The sequence below is a fragment of the Erigeron canadensis genome, chromosome 5 (assembly GCF_010389155.1).
Source record: "Erigeron canadensis isolate Cc75 chromosome 5, C_canadensis_v1, whole genome shotgun sequence".
In the NCBI taxonomy this organism is placed as follows: Eukaryota; Viridiplantae; Streptophyta; class Magnoliopsida; order Asterales; family Asteraceae; genus Erigeron; species Erigeron canadensis.
Window position 1 is genome coordinate 12,688,924 of NC_057765.1, and position 19,914 is coordinate 12,708,837.

Sequence of the window (19,914 nt, forward strand, 5' to 3'; positions counted from 1 at the left end):
ATACTTGAAGCTAGTAGATAATGCCCTAAATTAGTAATCTAAAGCTAGTGATATGCTATAAGATTTACCTAATGAAAATACCTCGGAACAAAAATTTTAGAGATGATCAATTGAGTTACGATAATAATAACGTAAGTCTCACAAGTTGAGATAATAGTTAAAATCCTTATAAATTGTCCAACAAATTAAACACCAAGCCAATCTAAGTAATTATGACATGAAATAAAATGACTATCTTAAAAATATAATTATAAATCCTTATGTACTTAAAGATGCTTGAATAATAATAAGTGTATATATATATGTGTCCAAATAAGTACAAGATTATGACATGAGTAAAGTGACAAATTAAAAACACAAGAATATACTTATACACATACAAAAATTTCGGCCATATATATATGTAAATGTATTGCATAAACAACTTTGGACCACAACTAGTACACTAGGTACAAATGCTTACACTTACTTACACTATGACATACATACATATACTTACACTTACACATACATTATACTTTCAAAATAATTCAAAAATCCCTTGTAATTTCCAACCCCAAACCGTCCCCCCCTCCATTCCCAACACACTTCACCCAATTAAAATCCATCCAACTCTTTAATTCTCCTTACACTTAACCTTAAAGAATCTTCTAGGTTTAAGTAAGGGTTGAATCATGGTAAGGTTTAAGGGTGTTTTTCAAGCAAAGAAAGGGTTATTTGAGGCTCTAAAAGGTCACGAATTTTCTGCATATTTTCCATCTTAAAAAGTGTTCTTCAAGGGTATATATCTTCATCTCTTTACTAGATTAATCTTGTTCTTGTTTATATTAAAAAGGTTTTATCAAAAGGTTATGTTTTCTTTTGAATATACACTTGATGAGGGCAAAGTTGATAGGATCTTTCTTTCCATGCTCATGCATGTTGAATCCATGAAGAAAGATCCAAGGATTTAACTAGTTTAAGACCCAAAAGTGTAGATATAGATTATATAGTTTTTAAAGTAGTTTTTTCTTTGAAAGATGATCATGTTTTTATATATTTTGAAGTTTGATTTTCTGGAAATTTTATAAAGATATGGACTTTTGTTGTTGGAAAGTTAGATCTATAAAAGTTAGCATCAAAAGTGTTGATATATGTTGATAGTTGTAAGATAACCTTTTTGCATGAAAAGATAAACATGTTTATGTAAATTTTTGGTACATATTTCTAGAATTTTTCTAGAAATTTTCATAAAAGTATGTTTTTATGATGAAGTATTACTGATGGATAAAGATTTATTGTTAAAAAGTTGAGATAATTGCATGTTTGTTAGATTTAAGAAAGTTGAATCTTTTGTTAGATTATGGTTAAGTAATGGATTCTAAAACGTCATCTTGAACTTATTGTCTTTTGATTTCGAATGATATTTGAAACTTAATGTTGATGTTTTATCTTTAAATCTTTTGTACCATGTCGTTCTGTGGCACTTCGTGTTTCCGTCTTAGTCGGGGTGTTACACGACCTTTCTTCTCACTCTGATGGAACCCTTGAATTCTGTAAGAATGTATTGTTTTGCTTATCCGAAAATGAAGAGTCAGATCAGAAGAAAGCTCTACTCGAAAAAGTAATCAGCAAGATTGATAAAAGGCTGGGTTTCAGAGAGAGTATTAGAATGTTAAGGGAAGCGAAGAATGTTAAGAAATCCAAGTACATCGAGAGGAGAAGAGGAGAATGCTGGATCAAGTATGAACCTAGTAATGTTTTGGGACCACACAACATTCCACCTAGAAGCTATGAATCAAACATGGTGGTCCCCGAAGATAAACCTGAAGGTGAAAACTGGTTCTGGCATCCACATGAGAAAAGACCAAGGAATCGAGCTTTAAACTATGTTTTAAGTTTGAAATTTATTCCATATAATTTTTAAAAAAATAAATTTTCTATATAAAAACCTGATCCGAGTTTTTCCCGATTCCGATCCGAGTTTTTAAACTCCCCCACTCGCCGATCCGATCCTGAGTCACGAGTTTCCCAACGTTGATTGTATGTATACATGAAGTGTAAACATGTACACATGGCTCTAAGCCAAAGCCAAAGCCAAATACAATCCGTCAAAACCTATTAATAACAAGCTTAAAAACTGATTATTACTAGTTATATACTTAATTGAAAACTTATTACAAGTACAAGGTGCAACCAAAAGAAAGTAACAAAAATTGAAGGGGGCAAAGATTGAACTTAGAGTATAAATCGGATCTTGGATGATTGTTAAGAGAATAAAAAAGAAAAGAAAGACGAAGGAAAAATGCAAAAGTCAAAATGTCAACTTTTTGACCCACAGATATTTCTTGGATCTTCTTCTTATTTGAATCTATAATCAATCAATCCAATCCATCTCATTTCTTTCACATTTACTATTTGTGTTTGTTAGAGATCAGATCCCTCCCTCAGGTATTCTCATCTATAAATACATACATATTTACACATATATATATTCTCTTTATGTACGTATGATATATTTGTTATTTTTAGGTTTTCATCTCTTCTGCTCTTTTTCGTTCCCTTTTCGGATTCAGGGTAATTACTTGCATCATCAACAACATCTCAGATTCGGTAATTTTTTTTATATGTATATATATACATATAATTTCTTTAATTTAATCTTGAAATATTGTTGATTTAGAGGGTATCCGATTCTGTTGCATATATATGTGTAAACCTAATATAATATTGATTTTTTTTGAAAAGACAGGTGTAAATTTCAATCTTATAATCTATCCCTTTTTATCTAGTTGTATGATAAATTCAGGAATTAAAAGTTGCTATGGGTTGACTCGGTAAATATATGATTTGCTCTTATATAAACGTTATTATTAGGTTCTTGAAATTATAATAATGATATGTTTGGATTTAATGATCATTTATTGATAACTGGAAGACTATGATTTTTGATTATTGAATCCTTTTAACCTTTAAGATATAATCTTTCTCTCTTTCATTTCATAGGTAGTATATTAACTTTGTTGAATATGGGCTATCTTAATTCGGTATCATCTGCTATTCCGGGTCAACCCAATGGCGACTCCCCTGTTAGTGGTGGCGGTTTGAGTGAAGATTCGAAGTTTAGCTATGGGTTTGCAAGTTCCCCTGGAAAGAGGTCTTCAATGGAGGATTTCTACGAGGCAAGAATCGATAATGTAGATGGTGAAACAATTGGACTTTTTGGTGTATTTGATGGTCATGGTGGTGCCCGGGCTGCGGAATATGTGAAACAACATCTGTTTAGTAATCTCATTAAGCACCCAAAGTTCATATCTGATACCAAAGCGGCAATATCTGATGCATACAGTCATACGGACACTGAGTTTCTGAAATCTGAGAATAATCAGAACCGGGATGCTGGATCGACTGCTTCAACTGCTATCCTTGTTGGTGACCGTTTGCTGGTTGCAAATGTTGGCGACTCACGAGCTGTGATTTCAAGGGGTGGTAAAGCCTTTGCTGTTTCTCGTGACCATAAACCAGATCAAAGTGATGAACGACAACGTATTGAGGATGCTGGCGGCTTTGTGATGTGGGCAGGGACTTGGAGAGTTGGTGGCGTGCTTGCTGTTTCTCGTGCATTTGGTGACAAGTTATTGAAGCAATATGTGGTAGCTGATCCTGAAATCCAAGAGGAAAAAGTTGATAACTCACTTGAGTTTTTGATTCTTGCAAGTGATGGACTCTGGGATGTTGTCACTAATGATGAAGCTGTTGCAATGGTGAAACCAATTGAAAGCCCAGAAGAGGCTGCCAAGAGGCTGATGCAGGAAGCATCTCAAAGAGGTAGTGCTGACAATATTACAGTAGTCGTCGTTCGTTTCTTGGACAATCACAATGCTAGTAGTTCGACTTCCCATTGAAATGGAAATTTGCTCTTTGTGCACTAATAGAGAACTTACATCTCTTGGCTTTTATAGATGATGATGATTGTGTTTTGAGTTTCTTCTAGCAAAATGTTTGATGTGAGTCTTTAATGACAACTTTTCGACTGTTATTTTTCTGTTATTGTGTTTTTATACAATTGAGTGGTGTAGGTGTTAAGTTTGTTCTAAATGTTGGTTCTGTGTGTTGCAAAAATAATAAATGTACAAGTACCGCTTATTTATGTCAATTTATGTAATTTCCAAGTGTTCAAAATGCCTTTGACTATATTTGTACTCATACCATGTATGGAAAGAACAATTCTTTTGCAAGTTTTGCTATGGACCCATACTTCCTGAAATTAAACATGTATGGCCTTCAAAATGCAGAGATTGACTTCAGTGTGCGATGGTCCAAATCCACACCATGCAGTATGTTTCAACAAACTTTAAAGTGAACCTGAATTACATGAGCCTGCCTGTGGTCTAATCGAATAGATTTTTGACCAAACCCAGCTGGATTGAGAAACCATATCATGGACTGTAATAAGACCTAGTTTGAGTTTGGCATGTGGGTTTCAGGGGTGTCGGCCAACTTTTGAATGCACCTAGCAATCATCTTTTGGTTCAACACTAATGTATTCATATCAAGCTTTGGAACATAAATAAATACAGTAGTTCACTCTGTTCTCAAATCTGACTAATGTCATGTGTAATTTTCTACTCGTATTCATCGGAAGAATCCAACATTTCCTTCTAGATTCTCCTATTGGTGTGCCTTTTTCTCTCAATCCACACAAGTTGTACCATGACTACTTGTGTGAATTCTGGTACACTGCACAACTCTCTGATGACTGTTCATCCATCTCCTTCTCTCTCAAGGATGGAACAGTCGAGTGTACCATCACAGCGGACACTGTGAGAGATGCCCTGCATCTTAACTACTGGAGAGAAGGTGAGACTCCAGTAGTCATTTCCCAAAATATAAACTATCGCCAGGTGCTCCTCGACATGGGAAACAAGGAATGTTTGGAGAATGGGGTGTTAAAAACAAAAGGTGCCATGACGTTGAAGGGACTCACATCCTCATGGAGATACTTTTTCATTCATCTTATGGAGAGCATGGGATGAAGCTGAGGTGGACTCGACCAGATTAACTCTACACAAGCAAAGATGGCTTACTGCTTGTGGAATGGCCTTAGAGTGGACTTTGCTGAGATTATTTTTCAAAGTTTTGTGCAAAAACTGAAGGGTAACAGGGGATTATGTATACCCTTCTCCAGATTCTTGTCATTATGTTTCCTTCAGATCCTGGGCAGTGATGCTTATCATAACACTTAGTCTCTTTACATTGTCCCAGAGATGCCGAGGAATTTGGACTCTCTTAGCTCATCACCTAGAGAGGTCCAGATTCCAAGTAGAATGTAGCTGGCATTCTCTAAAACTGACGCACCAATCCAAGGTGAGTCAGAAAGACTACTGGCGGGCCTCAAAATAATGAGGGACCCACCAGTTCGTCTGCTGGTACTGTGACGGTTGCTGAACCTGGGCAGCAGTCTTTTCCCACCAGCTCCAGCTTGTCAGTTCTTCCACTATCTCACCCTGGAGACCTCCCAACAGGTGTCTAGATAGTTCCAAAGGCAAAACGTACAATGAAGAAGCGCCTTTGGAAACAGTCAGGTCTTGCCACTGACGTTAGTACCATAGCCAGCCCTCCAGTTTCTTCCCAACAAGATGTTGGAGATGGTCAAAGGGATGAACAACAGGCAACCACTTCCGAATTTGCTGTAGGAGGAAGTGGTGAAGATGTTCTTAGGTCAGCCCAGCCCAACTTAGAGTCTGTGTCAGCACTTAACTTGCAAAGCCATACTTCTGACACTCTTGAAGCATGAACTGACGAAGTTTCTGGTCAGTCACAGCCAGAGATCGAAGTTCCAGACTCTACGGCCCATGATACTACAGCTGAGGATCGAGCAATTGTGGTTGAGGCACCAGTGACCTCTTTCCAGGGAGAAGATGCTTCGGCAATGGATCCTCGAATTGGTGAAACCATCCAGGCAACTGGAACTGGTCACCAGGAGTCTGAACAGCTTGTTCAGCCACCCCTATCATTCATGGATCTAGGCATGAGTGTGGGTGAGTTTCAGCTTGAATCCTCGGATTCAGATGAGACACATTCTGATTAGGAAATGGCTGATGCATCTTCACATGATGAGCTCCCTTCTTTTTCTGATCAACCCCTAGTTCCACCAGTTTCAGTTTCATCTTCTGACTTCTCCACACTTCATGAAATTCCACAATTCGCCTCCAAACAACTCCTCTCTTCTATGAATGTGCCAAAAATAGACACATTCTAACACCACCGTCGCCGGCGTACATACTTGAGCATTCTCAGCCTGTACGTCAACTTGAATCTCTTCCCCTTCTTTCTTCAACAACTCCCTTTGTCTCAACTGGTGCTACTACATCTGGAGAACCAACACTCGCAACACCTCCTCCAGTTGTACCTGTAGCTTTTCGAACTGGTCCAGTGACACCTTCCCTTCTGTCACTAGATAGCCAGTTTGTATCTTTTCAATCCAATATCCAAAACCTTCTTACAAAGGTGGAGGATATTTAAAAGATACTTGATAAGTATACCAAGTCTCTCTCCAAGTACCAAAAAGAACACATTATAAACGTCAAAGTGGTTGACCTGGGGATCAATAAGTTCTCTACAAATGAGGGCTTGGTATTTCACAAGCTCAATGAGTTGGTCAATTCCTCCAATCTACTGGTAACATCTTCCCGGGAGGCTTTTGCACTTACTCAAACTGGGTCACATCCTCAATTACCAACCTGCTGAACACAACTGTCCGATCTTCAGAGGTTGATTTAAAGGAGCTTGAAAGACAGGTTAAGTTGCTTATTGAAAGACCTGGTCTGGATGTGATCGAGCTTGGTAACCAGTTGGCCACTTCAGTTGGTCAAAAGATAGAAGAAACCTTGGCTGCTAGAGAACAACAGTTTCTGGAAAGGGTGATGTCTGAGATCACCAAGACTGCAGCGCCCCAGGTTGATCTCACTCCCATTACATCTGAGATCAATCAGTTGAGGTGCAGTCTAGATACTCTGGCCAGCAAGGTATCTGAACACTCCACTGCTATACATAATCTGACAACTGAAGTTGGCAAAACAAAGGATAAGGAAGTTGTGAAGGACGTTGGTGCAACTGGGCTCTCCCCAGATGAGTTGACAATACTTAAAGCAATTCAGGCTGGCCAAACTGAAACAAATGGCAATGTTTTGGTCCAGTCACAAGAAGTCGATCATCTTTGGAGGACAGTTCGCATAATTTGTGGAGTCTTCAAGGAGTGCAAGAACATGGGGTCATGGCAGCCTCTAGATCGCTTACCCTCTAGTCATTCAGATTTTGAAGCAATTAGAAAAGGACTAGATGCTGCCAAGGGGGAAAGATCTGTTCATATTCCCAGTACTCACATTGAAACTCCAGGTTCAAGTATTGGGAATGAGTTGGTTGTTGCTGCTAGTACTGATGCTGGTATGCACATAATTGAAGAATTTGAGGATGTAGGTGATAGGGGGAAAAAGAATAAGGGCAAGGCACTTGCAACTGATGAATCTGCCCAGCCGGCTACTGATGTACCCTTATTGGAAACTGGAAATCCTGATCAGCTTCCTCCAGTGACTGAATCTGACAACAAGAGATTGGCTAGAATTGGGAATGCAATAAATGAAAGAAAGAAACAAAAGAAAGTCACTTTGCTGGTCTCAAGGGTTCAACTGCAAGGATTGGGCATACTAGATGTAAATGATGCCAATCTGTTGAGCATCTCACTGGAGCAATACAGGAAGGTCAAGAGTAACCCAAGGATAGTGGGACTAGTAAATGATATGATTGCAGTCCATCTGGACAAAGACTATCCTGATGATGAAGCTGAGCATGATGCCAGAAACTTAAACATATCAGTGGAGAAGGCCAAGGAAGTTAGAGCTGAAGGGATTCTGAAAAGGACTGAGCAGATAACGAAAAGAGTCAAACAGGTGTTGAACCCACCCAAGTCTAAGAGTAAATCAAAGCCTAAACCCTTGCCAAGGGATGCAAACTTAAGGACTTGGGTGGAACCCAATGAGCCATCCACTGAAGATATTCGAGCTGATGTACAGAAACTGAGCACTGCCCAGATCAAACTGGTCAATGAGTCTGATGCACGTGCATACTTAAATGAAGTTCTTCAGCGAAGATATCATCCAGGAAAAATCAATGAAATTAAAGTCACAATCAAACCTGGAGGAAGGCAATTTGTGGTAACCATTCAATACTTCAATGGACCACAACTCACCACTGAGAATCCTGATTTTCATCAGTATGGACATTCTGAGCAGGTTGAAATGCTGAATCTACTGGAGGCAAGGCAACATAAGAACAAGATCGAAAAGGGTTGGGTTTATGTACTTCAAAGTCTAATCAATTTCAAGGAAGATGTTGAGAAAAGATTGAATTTTGATCCTGAAGATAGACAACCCATCTCTTCAGTTGCAAAGCGAAGGAGAACTGGCGAAGGGCCATCCATTTAAGTTCTTCTTCAGTTATCTATTTTGTAATTTTACTTATTTTCTTGTAACTGTTGTAATTTTATCATGTATATACAAGTTGCCAGATTGTAACCACAAGATAGATAACAAATTAAATCTAACAAACTAAAAAGAAAAAACCAAGGCATTTGATGATCTATAAAAATGCCTTGGAAACTTAGATTAGATTTAGTCATACAAATCTTTCAAGTTCGTACTAGTATTGTTACAAGAACTTGAACCGACTTGGCAATATTTCAGGACAAATAGGGGGAATTTGTTAGGACCAGTTTAGACTAAAACTGGCCAGTCTCCAGTTGCATCTGGAAACCAGAAGATTTGTCCAGAAATATATTGAAGTCTAGTTGCAACGTACAGTTAATACAACAAATGGAAGATAGAGAATGACAATGGCAGCGAAGTCCAGTTGGCATTCTACACAGAATGAAATTGGAGAATAACAGTCTAAAGCCTTTACAATGCTTTACACTGTTTACGAGGAAGACCTTTTTGCTTTATGCAGCTTTATACAAACAATATCATTTGTCTATGATTAAAGTACAACAGTGCATAAAGCAGGTTAGATAAAGTAACATCTTGACTTACCTTATCAAGCATTTCAAAGGAACTCACCTAGTTTCCTTAAATGCTGTCAACCATATCTATACGACAAAGTTGGAATCCCAATGCCAACTTTGGCTATAAATAGAGGTCTTTGCACAACAAGTAAATAACTTTGCATATTCAGACTTTTGCAATATTCTTGGTGTACTTGTGCAATATTCTCTCAATTGTAAAAGGGAACACTTCACAACTTTAAGTGTTTCGATTGTTAAAGAGAATTTCCAATTATAGATCGTTTGTATTTCATAGGTTGTTAGGATATTTACACTTATGTATAATCTTGGTTCCGCAACAACCTTATATTTTATTTAGCATCAATAAACAAAATACATTTGAAAATTACAACTTGTTCTCACAATTTTTACTTTGTTATATTTACTTATTGCATTGTCTTTTCCTTATTGTCACCTGCTAAGTAATCTATCTAAGGACTTGGTATACAATCACTGTAACTGGTTGTCTCCAGTTCAGTGTTTATATTGCAAAGAACTCTCACCAATGACATAGAGGTATCTTCAGTTACTACCATCTCTTGAGTTGGGACTTATAATATATATATATATATATATATATATAGGGAATCTTCATACTTTACTATTTGTAAAAATAAATGTTTGTATTTTTTTAGTGTTTTAATAACGTCTTTGTTTTAACAACAAAATTAATAATAACCAGTGACACACAATTTAAACAATCATATTTTTCATCACTGTCATTAGTTTTCTCATTTTTCAACACGTGAGAGACATTTTTGTCTTTTTGACATGCTTCTTCTCCCTATATGTTTTTTTTGTTCTCTTTCACATGATTCAACCCCAATCTTTATCATATTTATTCATCATCATCTTCAATTTTCTCATCAAATAGATATAAATATAGATCAAATGAATCTAGTCGACATGAAATTAAAGCATGTTTAACAAAAACATGTAGGAAAACAAAAACAACATGTAGATGTAGCTCAAGAACCCTATAGATATTTAAACTCTGTTAAGTAAAATATAATTTTACAATTAAAATAGGGAAAAATTAAAAAGGTAAACAATAGCATATCATTTTGGTTTTCTTTCTTTCAATATCTACAACTTATAAATCTTTCAAAATGCTTCTTGATCTTTGTTACCTTTTATATTTACGTCTTTCAAATCTAACTACAAAATCAGGAGCATCAGCAATAAGATTTAAACAATTAAACAAGTGCAAATCCGGAGATTATCCAATATTCAAACAAGACGATGTAACAGTGATGTTGATGCCATATCCGGTCACCCCACAGACAACCACAACTTCTGTTTCTTTCTAAAACCCAAATACACACACTCATATAGGTATTAGTTCAAGTAAAATATATATTAAAATAATGCGATGATCAGTCACAAGTCAACTTGTGACTGATCAACGTATTTATCTTGTTATATGTAAGTGTGTTGTTTTATTTGGAGCAATGAAAATTGCATCCGAGTATTGTAACCTCTTATAGTTTGTTTAGAGGTTGAAGAGATTAAATGATCAAAATGTCTTTTTACATGAGTGAGATGTGGAGAAAATTAACAAAACGTTCTAACAGTAGAGATTAAAATCTAATTATAAGGATGATTTGTGAAGAAAGTTAATGGGATGGATGAAAAGTGTGATTTAGTTTACCCTAAATTAATTATACCGACATCATCTAAATGATTATTAGTTAAATACCGGTTGAGAAACGTGATGCGAGATGAAGAGTTGAGTATTCATTCACGTCTCTCTTATTATTGTTAGTCTTATACTCTACCAAATATATAGTGTTTCTCTCTTACAAGTCACACGACTCCCTGTCTGCCTATCTCAATTATTTAATCTAATTATTACTTTCTCTCTTCATTTTTGTTGGTTTGTTTCATACCATTTTTCTTTTTCGTTTTTCCTTCACTTATCCAAACATATATACAATACTATCGAAGATCAAAGTAAACCAGAATTTGACCAAGTTTATATAATATCTACATGTAAGTATTTTGGCTTTTTAGTTGAATATAGATATATGTTTTTTTGTATGTATGTAAGGGTGTAAGTATTGTTATTGATAGGCATATGTATAGATAAGGAAGATGGAAGAGCAGAATATTAGTAGTAATAATGTTGATATAGAAAGTGAAGGAGTTGGAGGTGGAGGGAAGATATCTCGAAATGGATCGGTCATTGATCAAGAAAGTATGATGATGTCTTCTTCTTCTATGAATGTAAGAGAACCCCTCCTTCTGAAAAGCAGAATCAATACGACGTCGCAGATTGCTATTGTTGGAGCTAATATTTGTCCTATCGAATCCCTTGATTACGAGTAACTTCGCTTCTTCTTCTTCTGTCGCTTTTTTATTTTATTTTTTTGCTTACTAGCAGATCGGACTTCATCAAAGACGATGGTAAAAACATAGAATATAATCAAGGATACTGGTGAATTTACAGGACATCCAACATTTTTAAAAAAACACATACGAGTACAAACTAATGATGAATATAATCAAGGATCGAGTGTTTAAAGCCCTTGCCTCTGGAGACCGGAGGTCAAGGGTTTGATCTTTACTCCTTGCAAGGGCGGAATCATATTCTACCTTAGGTATAACCTGAAGCCCGTGAAAGATGTGACTTACTCTAAACTAATGATGAATATATTTAAATTGTTGGTAACTTTTGACTGTTATTCACCCTCTGATCTGTGTTCATTTGACCTGTTATATGCCTGTTTTCAATCTTACCTCTACCATAGGATAGAGAGACTATATCTTGTTTTGTTAGAAAGGTTGTCAAGTAGTGAGTTTGGTGTTTGTATTTAATGATATCTATTTAAATGATGATTTTAGATGAATGAGTGAATATATTAATAGATTGTAGTTAACTAACCAAAAAGGGGAATAAACATAAATATCAAAATTAAGGTGCTTTTTCGGTTTCTATCTACTATACTTTCTTTCTCATCATTGATGGATCGTCTTTTTGGTTTTTTGATTTCAAAAGTTCATGATATGGTTGACCTTTCAATTTCGGATTCTTTATTGTTAAAAAAAGAATAAAAAAATATGAATCTGAGATTTATAAGTCAAGGCACTCTGTCATGTGCTTGCAAGTTGCAACTGTATTGAATCTTGTGATCTGAATAAGTTTATAAGATAATTGAAAAGTTTAGTCTATGTATTTTAATAGAATATACAATTATGTTGTTGAAGAAAAAAAAAAGATGTTAATTTGATGTTATGGTTTATTTACCTAAATTGATGTTGTCATTTTGCTAACACATGGAAACATTACAATACTTAAAAAATTGTTATACAAGTGTTTGGTTTCTTATGCAATCAGGCTATATATAATATCCCTACTCCAAAGACGTAAACCATATGTTAGTTACATATATAAATCACGCTTATTCTTCTCTTCATTTATTTTTTTAGTTTCTTCTACAAAATTTGTTTGAAAACACGATCTTGATTACTAATTTGTGCAGAATTGTAGAGAATGATCTTTTCAAACAAGATTGGAGATCCAGGAAGAAGGTGCAGATATTTCAGTATGTTGTGCTGAAATGGACACTGGTACTTCTTATAGGATTAGCTACAGGACTAGTCGCCTTTTTTAACAATATTGCAGTAGAAAACATTGCTGGTTTCAAGCTTCTTCTCACTAGCAATCTTATGATTAAGCAAAGGTAAGTCTCAGATACTTCTGCCTGATTGCTTTACACTTGAGCTGTATAATGGCATTATTTTTTTGTTAAGTAAAATTTTGATACTTTTTAAGCTTTGAGCAAGGAAAGGTTGCTACTATTTTTAATTGCGTTTGGAGAAGAGGCTTTTATATATGTATGAAGTGGCTAAGAATCATTTTTGTTATTTCCATTGCAGTTATTACAAGGCATTTGCTGCATTGGCTGGTTGTAATGTGGTTCTTGCAACTTGTGCTGCAGTTCTTTGTGCGTATATCGCACCTGCAGCTGCTGGTTCTGGAATACCTGAGGTTAAAGCTTACCTTAATGGTGTAGATGCGCATTCTATTTTGGCTCCTAGTACTCTCTTTGTGAAGGTGTGTACATATGTATACTGATTTTTATTCTCTCTGCCCCTCCCTCCTTAATATATCTTATTTGATACATAAGGGAAAGCGACTGTGCCCACCAACACAAACTCAAAGTTTGCATTTTTTACATCAACAACGTAATTAAACATGTAGTGTAGAAGAAAACTGATAAAAAGATGAAATAGCACCTTCAGATACTTACACATTGTAAACAACAATAGGATTTTCTATGTTAGTAATTCAGTTACGTCATGAGTCCATATCAGAGCTCGTCTTAGTCAATCAACCTCAGCAATATTCACTTTAAAAAAAGGAAACATGTGATTGAGTAACTTAAGCATTAGTATTATTAAAAAAACAAATTTCTGCTGCTTCGCCCACTTCATCCCTGTTAAGATTAGGAATCAAATCACAACAATTAAAATTGATTAAAAATTGAAAATACAGCATGTCTTACTGCAACAACAATCAAGGATTTATAGTTATGTCATTTTAATTGTAATCCATTCATATTAAGGGTCATAAGAGTATTGATAATTTATTTTGTAGCATATAAATTCTGGAAACAGTCTCTCTACCCAAGGGTAGAGGGTATGACTGTCGAAGTCATACCACCACCATATCCTGCTCATAGCGGGATTTTGGTATCGTTGTTGTATAATAAGTCTCATTTAAACTTTAATAGATATTTGGATCAATTTTTGGAGTCGCTGCTGGATTTGTTGTTGGAAAGGAAGGACCAATGGTTCACACTGGGGCTTGTATAGCTAACTTACTTGGACAGGGAGGTTCTCGTAAGTACCATCTGACCTGGAAATGGCTTAGATATTTCAAAAATGATAGGGACCGAAGGGATTTGATCACATGTGGTGCTGCTGCCGGTGTTGCTGCTGCATTTCGTGCCCCAGTTGGTGGAGTCCTCTTTGCCCTTGAAGAAGCAGCATCATGGTCTGTGTCTCTCTCTTTGCCCCTTTTCTTCCTGTCAAAAGATATAATAGAAGTACAAGGGGAACTTATATAATGAAATGTCAACAGTATGCAGAATTCATGTTGGTTTAGTTGACGGCCCAAACGAGGTTGGTGTGAAAATATAGAGTTTTCAATATGTGTAAAAGGACTCGTGCTAGGCTGACTCATAACACTATTTATCTTTGATGAATTTTATAAACAAATGATATTTTAAATAGGGCTATTTGCTTAGAAAGTCCCTCAACTTGTCACGAATACCTGTTCTGGGGTTCAAACAAAAAAGTTCTCTATTGTGGGGAACAAAACCGGCTAAAACGCCTTTATTGGGTCTATAACAGAGAGGGTGATGTGTATCTGGTTATTGCCACGTGTCAGCTATGTGTAATTTTTTGGACCCGCTTACCCTTATCTTATTATTATTATATAAATATATATATATATAAATTCATGGAGGTATAAGAAAACACTTGCAAATTTCCGATCGAATTGAATTGAATGACACATCTGGACGCAAAATATATTAATTTCAATTTTCCAACAAACAAATTTCAGTTCATCTTTCATTGATATTTGTATAATCATAATTGATTCATCAATCAAGATTCTCTTCTCTCTCTCTTCCTTTTCTGATTCTCGCCACTCCTACCGCCGAACTGCCGCTCACCTCACCGGAAAAACAATAACCTCCATCATCATCATCATCATCTAATTAAGCAACATGTGGATCCCATCACTTTTCTTGATTTCTATATGGGTTATGGATACACACCAGATGATATAGATATTTTTTTCTTCTTTTTTCTTTTTCTTTTTTTATTGACTTATGTGTTATAGATACTTCAAAAGATTTCAGGAGCTTTGAAAATGTCTTATTGAAAAATAATTATAAATCTATTGGATAAAGAAGCATTTTGGTGGCTACATGTTTGTTTCTGTTTTTTTATTATTTTCTTTAATCAAAAAATCCAACAAATATAAGATCAGATTCAAGATTGATACTTTTGGTGTGATTTTCATCGGGGTTTATCAATTATTTGTGGGTTTTGTTTTTGGTGATATGCCGACCACCCTTGACGGACCTTTTATGCCGTTGAGTGTTCCTTTAGATGAAAGCTTTCGTGGACATGTTATTGACTCGATGAACAGATTGGTAAAGGCTTCGAACATGAACAGATTTCTATCTCACTTTCTGCTAATTATGATTCTGTTTGGATTTCTTGCATAAGATATTGTTCCTTCAAACTATTTGTTATTTACTTGAGAATGAGATCGTGTAGTGGGTATGGTGATGATGGTGGCTGGTGATGTTGAATAATTTAGGGAAGAAGGTGGCTGGTGATTTTGAATAATTTTGGGAAGAAGATGACAAAAAATGACTGGCAACTTACTGTTTAGGCCACAAAAGGCGTTTTAGCCAGTTTTGATCCCCATAATAGAGAACTTTTTTGTTTGGACCCCAGAACAGGTATTTGTGACAAGTTGAGTGACTTTCCAAGCAAATAGCCCTTTTAAATATGATAGAAAAACCACTTTATTACAGTAATTAGTGGTTTTTTTTTTTAAATTGTAACTACTTTATCAATTACTAACTTAGGGAAAAACTAAGTATCACATTTAACATTTGCCATTCAAAAACAAAAAACTATTGGTGGCTGTTCCTGTGGTAGTAATCTATAGTGAAATGAATACTAGTTGTTCTTTTAAAAGTTTTGGAAAAAAGGCTGGCACTTTTAAATTTTATGTAATCCAAACTTTGACCACTTTTGACCTTTTCAGACCTGGAATTGATGTGTCAGTAACTTACACTGCTGTGGCAATGGCTATATCTCTAGCAACTAGAGCTTAGGCGGCGCCTGTTTAAACCAAGTATCTGAATCATAAATCCAAATCTTATAGGTGGCGGAGTGCTCTTCTTTGGAGAACATTTTTCACTACTGCTGTAGTAGCTGTAGTTTTAAAATCTCTCATAGAATATTGTAAAAACGAATCATGTGGATTATTTGGAGAAGGAGGCCTCATCATGTTCGATATCAATAATTCGATACCTGCTTATAACACCACCGATCTTCTGGCCATTGTGCTACTTGGAGTTATTGGAGGAATTTTTGGAAGCATCTACAATTATCTTGTTGACAAAGTCTTGCGTACTTATAGCATCATTAATGAGTAAGCCCTTTTATTTATATTTTTGATCTTTCTTGAGATAACAGACATACATCAATATGATCTTTATATCTGTTTGGATTTACTCTCATAGAACTTCTATGTATGGAAAGTAGCACATTAAATGCTTCTGGACAGCAAGTTTTGTTGTGGCTGATATGAGACATTTTTAAAGTTATAGTCATTTGGGAAGTAGTCTCTTTACATTGAGTAGGGATATGATTGTGTACATCTTACTTCCCCATATCCTGTGTAATTGTGGGATTGGGTATTGTTGTTTTAGCTGAGATGTCGACTATTCTAATTTGATTATCCAAACATCAAAAACATATTGTTGCAACTTTAGACTACAATAATCAGATTATAGGCTCCTAACGCGAATTTAAACGCCCGGATGGGATAACCATTATCAAAGAATCAGTTTAGTCGAGATGGGGTATTTTGATTTTGCTAATCTCTTTGAAGATGATGTAATCAGGTCATTGAGTGCTCGGCATATTCTTATTATTCAAGTACTTTACAGATTACCAAATAGGATTTGTTATGCATTATTGGTTGGTGTGTATCAAAATTAAAATATGACTGTAGTTTTTTCAAAGGTTCTTTTACTGATCAATGAAATATATTGCAGGAGAGGTCCTGGATTTAGGGTGCTTCTGGTCATTATCATATCGATCTTAACTTCTTGCTGTGCCTTTGGTGTTCCCTGGCTCGCCAAGTGCATCCCGTGCCCTGCTCATTTAAAGGAAGAATGTCCAACCAAAGGCCGTTCAGGGAGCTACAAAAGCTTTCAATGTCCTGATGGTCATTATAACGATCTGGCTTCACTTTTGCTCACCACCAATGATGATGCCATTCGAAGCTTATTCAGTTCTCTAAATACAAATGAGTTTCGCATATCGAGTCTTGTTTTCTTCTTTTTCGCCATGTACTTCCTTGGTATTATAACATATGGAATTGCAATTCCTTCTGGGCTTTTTATACCCGTCATATTAGCTGGGGCATCTTACGGGCGGCTCGTTGGGAGGATGCTTAGTCCCATTGCAAATCTGGATGTCGGCCTTTTTGCCTTACTTGGTGCTGCCTCATTCCTTGGCGGCACGATGAGAATGACAGTATCCTTATGTGTTATTCTTCTTGAACTCACTAATAATCTCCTAATGCTTCCATTGATGATGCTCGTTCTCCTTATTTCAAAAACCGTGGCTGATTGTTTCAATAAAGGAGTGTATGACCAAATTGTGATAATGAAAGGGTTACCATTTCTAGAGGCCCATGCTGAACCTTATATGAGGCATTTGGTTGCGGGTGATGTCGTTTCTGGGCCTTTGATAACTTTTTCGGGTGTCGAGAAAGTTGGTAATATACTACATTCTTTAAGGATGACATCACATAATGGTTTTCCAGTAATTGATGAACCACCAATTACCGATGCTCCAGAATTATGTGGGATTGTTTTGAGGTCTCATTTGCTTGTTCTGCTTAAAGGGAAGGTGTTCACAAAACATAGGCGCTTGAGTGGAGCTCAAACATTAGAAAGATATCATGCATTTGATTTTGCGAAGGCAGGATCTGGAAAAGGGTTGAAGCTTGAGGATCTGGAGATTGATCCCGAGGAGATGGAGATGTATGTTGACCTTCATCCTATTACTAATACATCCCCATATACGGTGGTGGAGACCATGTCTCTGGCGAAAGCTGCAGTTGCATTTAGGGAACTTGGACTTCGGCACTTGTGTGTGGTTCCAAAGACTCCAGGGGTATGATCTCTTTTATCTCTGTTAACTTATTTGTCTCATTGATCGGAGGTGGCTGCATGGGCTGATTGGGCAGGTTTGGGTAGTAGGTGAAAACAGGTATATTTCTGTCAAATATTGTGTTGACCTGAGACCATTTCTGTCCAAATGCTTCAAACATTCCTTAATCATTAGCATGTCAACTATTATGATGATGGTTAATTTCAATAATTATCCTTTGGCAACTTTCGACCCATCCAAACCATTCCTAATTTACCTATTCTTTTATGTTTAGTCATTCAACATAAACATATCTCGAATCAACCCATATATAGGGAAATGAGACAATGAGTTAAAATCACAACTCTAATGTTTTTGGTCGCTCTAACCTGCACACTGGTTTGGGGTGGCACAATGGGCATGTTAGGTAACGAGCCCATACAGGTAATAAGTATGGTCTATAAATTCCGATTGGGTTGATTCAGTTTAAATTTTTTCCGACTTTTGACCCATTTGATCTGTTATGTTGTAATTTTACGGGCTTGACCTACCAGAGATAAAAATAATTCTCGAATCAACCTGGTCATAAAACAGAATTTGCAACCTCTATGTAAATTTTGGTGTTCATTTACGTAGCGTGCTTCAAGCATTTTCAATAATATACTACGTTATTATTTTGCAGAGGCCGCCAATAGTTGGAATTTTGACCAGGCATGATTTCATGCCAGAACACATTTTGGGACTCTACCCGCACATCGACCCACACAAATATAGGTGAAATTGACACCATATAAAAGTGTTGTGTATTATTTGGTTTCGACAAGCGTCGAATGCCAACTTTCAACATAAGGGTAACTCCATGAAGGTTAAAATTTGTTTTGGATCTTAGCATGATATTATTCTTTAGTGAGTGAAAAGATAAGCATTTGGACAGTTTGGCTTTTGCTTGGTTTGAAATTTCTTCTGAGGGAGCCAAAGGAAAAAAGTACAGATGTTGTTTGAAGAGTTCATAGAGTGAAGATGGGCATTGTTTTTTATTTTCTTGTAAGAACACAAATATAATTTACTATGTTAATATATGTTGTGTTTGTGCAACTGTCTTTTTAAGTTAAAGGTGCTTTTGTTTTCTTTCTTGTAACTAGAGAAGATCAAATTCATAAACTTATAATAATACGACTTTGGGCCTTTAAAATCTTAATGATATTTTTTTTTAACATTAGGTTGGTATACGACATTGTGGAAACCTAACCATATGGTGAATACTTGCATGTATCTTAGAGAATGTGATGTTGACCATGAGTCGTTATAAGTATTTTGAGGGAAAAACCCAAAGATTTTGCTATCCTTCAGGATCGAATTTAAGACCTTGAATAATACTGGGAGTACCATTAATCAGCTGGACTGACCTTAACGGGAAAAAAATGTTAATGATATACTTCAATTTTAGTCCCCAAAAGGTATGGAGTGAAGAAAGGACCTGGTTCGGGGTTAAACCTTTCACCATCCCCCATTTTGGCGCCACCCCTTGACGAGTTGTCAATTTCTTTTGTTTCTTTTGGTTGTATTGTATGTTTGTGGGGTATATATTTAGAAAAAAAATTGCTAGATACAACTTTTATGAAAAATTTACACCGAATTTATCTATAACCCCAACAACATGGGAGGCCCGGAGGGAGGCAAGCAATTTTTTCGATCAGGGCATAATTTTGACGCCCTCAAGACATTAGTAGCATAAAATATAAAAATGGAAAATAAGATGGAATTTGACGAGTAGGCCCGGGGGTGTAGGGGGGGGGGGAGCAAAACCTTCGCCCGGGGTATAATTTTGAGGAAGGCACAAAAAATTTATAAAGTTACACCTACATTATATATATACTAAGAATGAAATTTTAGAAAATATAGACTGCGAACATGTAATC

The 19,914-nt window shown here is 36.1% G+C and overlaps 2 protein-coding genes across 2 annotated transcripts; both read left to right on the forward strand.

Moving 5' to 3' along the window:
• The first annotated feature begins 2,270 nt into the window (after positions 1-2,270).
• LOC122599270 (probable protein phosphatase 2C 59) lies at positions 2,271-4,161 on the forward strand. Its single transcript, XM_043771755.1, has 3 exons — positions 2,271-2,430; positions 2,512-2,592; positions 2,986-4,161. Exon 3 carries the CDS (start codon positions 3,009-3,011, stop codon positions 3,882-3,884), a length of 876 nt encoding a protein of 291 aa, XP_043627690.1. The 5' UTR covers positions 2,271-2,430; positions 2,512-2,592; positions 2,986-3,008; the 3' UTR covers positions 3,885-4,161.
• A 6,780-nt stretch (positions 4,162-10,941) lies between these two features.
• On the forward strand, positions 10,942-19,090 carry LOC122599103 (chloride channel protein CLC-c-like). Its single transcript, XM_043771564.1, has 8 exons — positions 10,942-11,068; positions 11,150-11,400; positions 12,559-12,759; positions 12,956-13,133; positions 13,813-14,075; positions 15,993-16,262; positions 16,891-18,019; positions 18,678-19,090. Exons 2-8 carry the CDS (start codon positions 11,171-11,173, stop codon positions 18,771-18,773), a joined length of 2,367 nt encoding a protein of 788 aa, XP_043627499.1. The 5' UTR covers positions 10,942-11,068; positions 11,150-11,170; the 3' UTR covers positions 18,774-19,090.
• The last annotated feature ends 824 nt before the right edge of the window (positions 19,091-19,914 follow it).